Source organism: Pongo abelii, chromosome 1, assembly GCF_028885655.2.
Source record: "Pongo abelii isolate AG06213 chromosome 1, NHGRI_mPonAbe1-v2.0_pri, whole genome shotgun sequence".
Lineage (NCBI taxonomy): Eukaryota > Metazoa > Chordata > Mammalia > Primates > Hominidae > Pongo > Pongo abelii.
Window position 1 is genome coordinate 90,087,914 of NC_071985.2, and position 8,853 is coordinate 90,096,766.

The 8,853-nt window shown below is 43.7% G+C and overlaps 1 protein-coding gene across 3 annotated transcripts in view; it reads left to right on the plus strand.

Annotated features, from left to right (window-relative positions):
- The window catches only part of COPA (COPI coat complex subunit alpha), a 53,513-nt gene extending 47,425 nt beyond the window's left edge, over positions 1 to 6,088 (plus strand). For 2 of the 3 annotated variants that reach the window (XM_009241836.4, XM_054533731.2), the window contains exons 24-33: positions 523 to 612; positions 791 to 900; positions 1,926 to 2,003; positions 2,155 to 2,223; positions 2,769 to 2,905; positions 3,191 to 3,377; positions 3,460 to 3,570; positions 3,888 to 4,049; positions 4,700 to 4,894; positions 5,142 to 6,088. In XM_009241836.4, coding sequence (XP_009240111.2) covers positions 523 to 612; positions 791 to 900; positions 1,926 to 2,003; positions 2,155 to 2,223; positions 2,769 to 2,905; positions 3,191 to 3,377; positions 3,460 to 3,570; positions 3,888 to 4,049; positions 4,700 to 4,894; positions 5,142 to 5,201 — 1,199 coding nt within the window. In that variant the 3' untranslated portion in view covers positions 5,202 to 6,088. 3 annotated transcript variants of the gene reach the window in all.
- The last annotated feature ends 2,765 nt before the right edge of the window (positions 6,089 to 8,853 follow it).

Sequence of the window (8,853 nt, forward strand, 5' to 3'; positions counted from 1 at the left end):
CCGGTATGTGGGTATAGGCAGATGTGTGCTATCACCCTCCACCACTTCCACCCTTAACCTCCTCCTGTTTTCTGGGTCTCCTAGTTCATTCACATGAGTAAGAGCATGTGTCAACAGACTCTTGAGCATTTTGTGCCGAACCCCACTCTTTCCTCCACCTCCTCTATCTACCCTATGCCTGATGCCCTGTACACATTGCAGTGGTGGTAGCTTAGCAAAGCGCTCAGGAAGAAATTCAAGAGTTGGTAGCCAAAGGCTGGTAAGTACAAATTATTTAAGAGCCAGTTTTTGGTAGCAGGAAGGCCAGTTCCTTCCATCTGTCTTCTATTCCCTCCCTCTGTGAAAGCTACTGCAAGTTAGCATAACATATATACCACAAAAATAAATAATACACAAAAATAAATAGTAAGTAGGCAGAAGCTTGGCACCTGTTTTTGAAAGGATTTAACCTGCCTACAGAAAAGGCCGTATCTCAGACTTGCTGGACTATAACCAGTTCCGTTCTGTTCCTTCCCTCTGTAGGGAAGGGAGGAGCACTGGCTGCTGACATTGACATTGACACCGTTGGTACAGAGGGCTGGGGAGAGGATGCAGAGCTGCAGTTGGATGAAGGTAAAAGTGCTGTTTTAAGACTGTTCTGGGGCGATGGACACCTTGGATTGGGACTGGGTTGTAGGTAGCTAGCTCTGCAGACTTCCAGGCCATGAAACGAACTAGGATTGATTTTACTTCCTTTGGCTAAGATTATGCCACTGCCCAAATCTGCTTTGAGCTTGAATTTTCCTTACAGATGGGTTTGTGGAGGCTACAGAAGGTTTGGGGGATGATGCTCTTGGCAAGGGACAGGAAGAAGGAGGTGGCTGGGATGTAGAAGAAGATCTGGAGCTCCCTCCTGAGCTGGTATGTGGAATTCGTACTCTTAGAAGGTTCTCTCCATATCTCCCTGTGGAAGCCAGAGGCCTTATTGTCCCCTACCACTATCCTAAGTTCTCCTATCCTATCCCCTACCACTATCCTAAGGTCAGCCCTTCTGGGAAGGGGACTAGACCCTCCTTCTAGTCTGATGCTTATCTCCCATTTCAAAGAAGGAAGATGGCTGGGCACGGTGACTTATGCCTGTAATCCCAGCACTTTGGGAGGCTAAGGCAGGACAATTGCTTGAGCCCAGGAGTTCAAGACCAGCCTGGGCAACATAGCAAGACCCTGTCTCTATTTTAAAAAGTAAAAGAAGCAGGAAGAATGAGAGAGTCAACATTAGTGGCCTTGTCACTTCCATCTCTCCTGATATGCTCAAAGAGGAGAGGATGTAGGACTTATCTCTAATTTGATGCTTAACTCCCATTTGAAAGAAAGAAGAATGAGGTAATCAGCGTTCTGCCAGCAGCAGCTTATGAGAAGGTAGCAAGCTGTTTCATCTGAATTGGAGTTTTTGATATGTCATTTTGTCACTGGTGAGGTGGCTCCTATTTTGGCAGCCTTCTCCCACAACTATCACCCCTCTTCCTCAGTGGGGGCAGGGAACAATGTAAATGGTTGTGTTCTAGATTCAACAGAAGAAAGTGCTTGAATGGCTTAAAAAATTACTCAATTTGGCTGGGCACAGTGGCTCACGCCTGTAATGCTAGCATTTTGGGAGGCTGAGCCAGGCAGATCACTTGAACTCAGGAGTTGGAGACCAGCCTGGGCAACATGGCAAAACCCCATCTGTACAAAAAAATACAAAAATTAGCCAGGTGTGGTGACTCATGCCTGCGTTCCCAGCTACTCGGGAGGCTGAGGTTGGAGGATTGCTTGAGCATGGGAGGCAGAGGTTGCAGTGTGCCGAGATCATGCCTCTGTACTCCAGTCTAGGTGACAGAGTGTGACCCTGTCTCAAAAAAAAAAAAAAAAAATTACTCAATACTCAATTTTTGTTTTTCCCCTAGGATATATCCCCTGGGGCAGCTGGTGGGGCTGAAGATGGTTTCTTTGTGCCCCCAACCAAGGGAACAAGTCCAACTCAGGTAAGCAGAAAGAAACCCAGCACGGCAGGGATGAGTGGCTAATACTCGATTAGTATATAACAGGTGTTGGCTACTTTTCTACTATAGTTACAGAGGAGAATAGAGAAGGGACAAAGTTTCACTTGGCTTGGGTTTTTTTGTTTCTTGTTAGATCTGGTGTAATAACTCTCAGCTTCCAGTTGATCACATCCTGGCAGGCTCTTTTGAAACAGCCATGCGGGTAAGTAACCTTGGCTTTTCCTCTTGAGTGTGCCTAGCCCAGGGTCCCAGGGAGATGGTTGACTCATTTTAATCAAGTGAAATTATCCTACCCATAAGGGCAAAGGTGTGTATTTTTCATGAAAACTCTTTATCTTTGTTAAGTACACTTGCCTTCCTGTTATCTGCCTTCCACTTGGCCTAGTAATCTCTTAGGGCAGATCCCTCAGTCATCTTCCACCCATTTATAGCTTGCTTTCTGGCTCACATCAGTGAGATAAGTACCCCTTTCCAAGCAGGGGTCTGTTTTGAACACTAAGCCAGTATTGCTATAGTAACAACAATAATGATAACACTGCAATAACTGCTAATGTTTATTTAATGTTCACTGTGTGCCAGGCAGTATCCTAAACACTTTAATAGGTATTATTAAATGAGGTAGGTCTTACAATTAAGTGTATTTTACGGATGAGGAAACATGAACAGAGAAATTAATTACCTTGCCCAAGGAAAAGTAGCTTTTTATGCAGCAGGGCCAAAATCCTTGTTTCTTTCCTTCTGTTCCAGCTCCTTCATGACCAAGTAGGGGTAATCCAGTTTGGCCCCTACAAGCAACTGTTCCTACAGACATACGCCCGAGGCCGCACAACCTATCAGGCTCTGCCCTGCCTACCCTCCATGTATGGCTATCCTAATCGCAACTGGTAAGGCCCCTTGCTCTTTGCTTTCATCTGTTCCAAGTTGTGGTCGATATTTCAGATGGTAGCCTCAGTGACATAGTCAGAATTCTCTCAGAGCTAGGGTTTCCCAGTAGAAAAAGATCTTTGGCTTGTTACTCTATGGGGTTGGTTTACACCTGCTGTCATCCTCTTCCCCAGCTACTTTGACAGGAGACAGAAGGGTAGCTATGAGGATGTTTGCCAGAAAAGGAAATCGGGTCCTAGTTGGGTACTGACTGTCCTGTCTTCTTCCTACTTTTCCCTTTCCAGGAAGGATGCAGGGCTGAAGAATGGTGTACCAGCTGTGGGCCTGAAGCTTAATGACCTCATCCAACGGTTGCAGCTGTGCTACCAGCTCACCACAGTTGGCAAATTTGAGGAGGCTGTGGAAAAATTCCGTTCCATCCTTCTCAGTGTGCCACTTCTTGTTGTGGACAATAAACAAGAGATTGCAGAGGTAGGAGGGTCTAGCCACTTTCCCAGTTTTGGGCACTTCCACATTCTTGTCTCTGTATCCTGACCTTCTGCCCCCTCTACAGGCCCAGCAGCTCATCACCATTTGCCGTGAATACATTGTGGGTTTGTCCATGGAGATAGAAAGGAAGAAGCTGCCCAAAGAGACTCTAGAACAGCAGAAGCGCATCTGTGAGGTAAGATCTATAGGACCCTGAGCACAACAGAGACGTCCTTCCCTTCACCCTTCACTAGGTTTGAATTCTTTAATTTCAAACCCAGATCTGAGTGGGGACGAAGAGAAATTTAGGCCCTTCATTTCTATGAGGGGAGGATACATTTCTTCACCCTACTTCCTCATCTCACCAGTCCTCCATACCTAGGAGGTAGAAGACCTCTCAGCTTTATAGCCCATCATCCTGTGTTGTGTTTTTTATGCATGTGTAGCAGCTTAGAAGTGACTTCTACCAGGTGTAACATCAACCTGGCATGTGTTCCTTTTTCTGTCCACCAGATGGCAGCCTATTTTACCCACTCAAACCTGCAGCCTGTGCACATGATCCTGGTGCTGCGTACAGCCCTCAATCTCTTCTTCAAGCTCAAGAACTTCAAGACAGCTGCCACCTTTGCTCGGCGCCTACTAGAACTCGGGCCCAAGCCTGAGGTGGCCCAACAGGTAGATGGAACTCCTTCAGTGACCATAGGGAAGCCAGATCAGCTCTTACATGGAGGGAGCAGACCAAGGTCCTTGCCTCTGAAACAAAGCAATAAATAACAACATTCAACAAAAAGAGCCAACAGAATGCTACCCTCTTTTTACTTCCTGACTTGGTGTTTCCTTTGTTCCTGGAAAATTAATAGTTTATTGAGACATGGCACTCGTCTAAGAGTGCCGTGCAACCTAGAATAGCTCCACTACAGCTGAAAGTAACTCTAGTCCTGTCCTTAAGCTCCAGATATCCCATCACAACCACCACAAAGCTTCACATACACATCTCATTATTTGTGTCCTCCAAATGCATTATTTTTGGGTGATGGAAGTCTGTTTTAACCCTTTCTAGGACCTGACCCTGATAATCTCTAGAGTTGGTGGAAGAATGTGGGTCTAGATTATGGAGCCACTTTTGTATTGAGAAGGGGAAAGTTTGATACAATAGGAATAGTGATCGTTAACCCTTCACATACATCCAGTACAGAGGTTGGGACCTCTTTTCACCCAGTACAGTTGTATCTCACATCAACGGAACTACCAAACCATGGTGTTGGGATCCTTTGAGGTGTTGTCTGCAGCTTTCTGTCCTCCTAAATACTCCTTCCTTCCCCTAGACCCGAAAAATCCTGTCTGCCTGTGAGAAGAATCCCACAGATGCCTACCAGCTCAATTATGACATGCACAACCCCTTTGACATCTGTGCTGCATCATATCGGCCCATCTACCGTGGAAAGCCAGTAGAAAAGTGTCCACTCAGTGGGGCCTGCTATTCCCCTGAGTTCAAAGGTCAAATCTGCAGGGTCACCACAGTAAGTACTGTCCTCAATAAATGTATCTGGGATATTGAGCGAAGGGGAAAAATCTTGTGCTTGTCCCCTGCTCCCTGAGGCAGTGACACTGGAGAAAGCTAGAGCGTCTCCCCACTGCTCTTGGCCAGTCAGTGATGAACACCCCAATACCTGTCTACTATGCCCACTGAGGGGTATAGGGAATACATTTTCTAGGGTTCTCAACCTTACAAATCTCTAACTTGTTCCTCTGTTTGTTTTTCCACAGGTGACAGAGATTGGCAAAGATGTGATTGGTTTAAGGATCAGTCCTCTGCAGTTTCGCTAAGGCCCCCTTTGTGTGCATGGGTCAGTCACTGTATGTTGCCCCCAGAGAATGTGTCTATATCCTCCTTCTAACAGCACCTTCCCCCTGCAGCTACTCTTTGGATTTGGCTGTCTCTACCCTAAAACCTAGTATCTTTTTCTCTTCTATGGAAAATCCGAAAGTCTAAACTTGACTTTTTTGAGGTCTTCTCAACTTGACTATAGTTGTGCTCATAATTGTCCTTGCCTTTCCAGCTTAATTCTTTTAAGGAACAAATGAAAACTCTGGGCTGGGTGGAGTGGCTCATGCCTGTAATCCCAGCACTGTGGGGAGGCTGCGGTGGGCAGATCATCTGAGGCCAGGAGTTCGAGACCTGCCTGGCCAACATGGCAAAACCCCGTCTCTAATAAAAATACAAAAATTAGCCTGGCATGGTAGCATGCGCCTATAGTCACAGCTACTCGGGAGGCTGAGGCATGAGAATCGCTTGAACCTAGGAGGTGGAGGTTGCGGTCAACTGAGATCATACCACTTCATTCCAGCCTGGGTGACAGAGCAAGACTCTGTCTCAAAAAAAAAAAAAAAAAAGAAAAGAAAACTCTGTGATGGACATTTGTTTAGTAAATCCCTTCAGTATTTATCCCTCCTCTCCCCACAGCAGCTTTCTTTCCTCAACTAGAAAGGAGCGGGATGTAATAAATACATGTTGGTGTGACTAGGCCACACCAACTCTTAATCATCTCCCATTTTCCTTAGACATTTAAATTCCCAGGCAGTCTCTGTGTACTCAGAAATTTGAAGAAGTTATTTGGTTTTCCAAAATGCACACTGTGGGTTATTGATTTGTTCTTTACAACTATTGTTCTCATATTTCTCACACTAAATAAATCTCTATGAGAGCTTCTTGACTTGGTCATTTATTTCTTGGACACTCTCATGTTCTTGTTCACCCATGCAGGCACCCCACCAAAGTACATATCTTCCTTCCAGTAATAATTTTTAATTACAAAATAAACATCTACTATTGGGAAAAAAAAAAAAAGCTAGCCGGGCATGGTGGCAGGTGCCTGTAATCCCAGCTACTCTGGAGGCTGAGGCAGAGGATTGCTTGAACCCGGGAGGCGGAGGTTGCAGTAAGCCGAGATCGCGCCACTGCACTCCAGCCTGGGCGACAGAGTGAGACTCCGTCTCAAAAAAAAAGAAAGAAAAAAAGAAGCACATATTTTTCATAGGATATATATGAGGACCTAAACTGCTGTGAAAATGATAGAAAGCAAGTAGCTCCCTTATTCTGTTTTTGATTGCAGCCTTTTATCTCTTGCTAATTATAGCAATATTTATTGAGCACCTGCCATGTGACTGTCACTGTTCTAGATATTTTACATGTAATATACAGATAAAAGAATAGTACTTTATATATATTATAATGATACAATGATTACATTAACAATACAATATTTTGCTTGTCATATGCTAAGAATAATTGGGTAGAGTGACGTTACTGTGCCTTTGATTAAAATATGTACTTTTTTGCATTTTAAATTCATGTTTTCAATAAATAGTAAATGCATATAGTTCAAAAATCAGTAAATATAAAAAGCTATTCTGTGACAAATCTTTCCACCCTTTCATCAGCCACCCAGTTCCTATCATCTTCCCCTAAACAGGTAACCACTGTTACCAACTTTCTTACATCCTTCCAGAAATTTTATATATATATATATATATACACACACACATATACACAAGCTGATATGACTGTGCCATTCTCTATCTCCCTTTATACACAAATGAAACCATACTATTTAACAATTTTGTACCTTTGTTTTTTCATTTAACATTTTTGGTATTTTCTCGTATCAATATATTAGGGAGCTTCACTTTGTTTTTTACTTCTCTTCATACTATATGTTGTATTTTTTAGCTTTAAGAGTTGCTTTTTTAAACAGCATCCCTAAACTAAGGCTGCCTTCTTAAAAATGTACATACTACTAATGAGATTGTGCCATTGCACTCCAGCCTGGGGGACAAGACCGAGACTTCGTCTCAAAAAAAAAAATGTACATATTAGCCGGGTGTGGTGACTCACGCCTGTAATCCCACCACTTTGGGAGGCTGAGGCAGGCAGATCACCTGAGATCAGGAATTCGAGACCAGCCTGGCCAACACAGTGAAACCCTGTCTCTACTAAAAATACAAAAATTAGCTGGGTAGGGTGGCAGGCACCTGTAATCCCAGCTACTCGGGAGGCTGAGGCAGGAGAACTGCTTGAACCCAGGAGGTGGAGGTTGCAGTGAACTGAGATCACACCATTGCACTCCAGCCTAGGGGACAAGATCAAGACTTTGTCTCAAAAAAAAAAAAGCCGGGCGTGGTGGCTCACACCTGTAATCCCAGCACTTTAGGAGGCCAAGGCAGGCGGAACACGAGGTCAGGAGATCAAGACCATCCTGGCTAACATGGTGAAACCCTGTCTCTACTAAAAATACAAAAAATTAGCCAGGCATGGCGGCGGATGCCTGTAGTCCCAGCTACTCAGGAGGCTGAGGTAGGAGAATGGCGTGAACCTGGGAGGCGGAGGTTGCAGTGAGCCCAGATCATGCCACTGCACTCCGGCCTGGGCGACAGAGCAAGACTCTGTCTCAAAAAAAAAAAAAAAAAAGTACATACTACTTTGACGACACTTTCCCAAGTTACAAACATTATCCCTATAAACATAGACGAGTTGGTGGTAAATTTTGGCAAATTTTTTAGATTTATAATTTGCAAATTAAATTACAAAATTAATTTTGCACACAAAAACATTATCACTGAGAAATATGGAAAAACTTTACAATTCCTGCCTCTTGAATCTTACATAATTGGGAAACAAGATGTGAAATAATTGTGACTCCCAGGCAAGAATTAGAATTTGTTTGATAAACTGTGGAGAGCCATTAAATCCTTAAGGAACAGAGTGATATGAAAGCGCTATAAAATACTGTTATTCAACAGTATTCACTATACATTAGAAAGGCAGAAGGAGCAGTCAGTAGGTCAGCAAATACTGAGATGAGATGTTAGGAATATTAGCAGTAAAAATAGAAAAGCAGAAAGAAGTTTAAGAAATTATGCAAAGAATCATGCTTGTTTTTTACTCCATTTTAATTATCATCTATTATCTTTTAATTAACATGCTTATATTACATTAGTTTAAAGCCAATTGACCAGGTGTAGTGGCTCACATCTATAATCCCAGTACTTTGGGAGGCCAAGGTGGGCATATCACTTGAGGTCAGGAGTTAAAGACCAGCCTGGCCAACATGGTGAAACCCTGTCTCTACTAAAAATACAAAAATTAGCTGGGCATGGTGGCGTGAGCCTGCAGACCCAGCTACTCAGGTGGCTGAGACAGGAGAATCACTTGAACCTGGGAGGTGGAGGCTGCAGTGAGCCAAAATTGCACCACTGCACTCCAGCCTGGGTGACAGTGAAACTCTGTCTCAAAAAATAAAACCAATAGAGATGCCTGTTGATAGACAAGTTTCCTTTTTTTTAACGTGCTTGTTACAACTATAGCCATATTGGAGATACACATGTAAGCAGTTTGAATGAGAAAGTCTGGAATAAATTATGTTGCAGGTGTTGGGGAAACAGGTTTATCAGGAAAGGATTTGATTACAGAAGTTTAGAA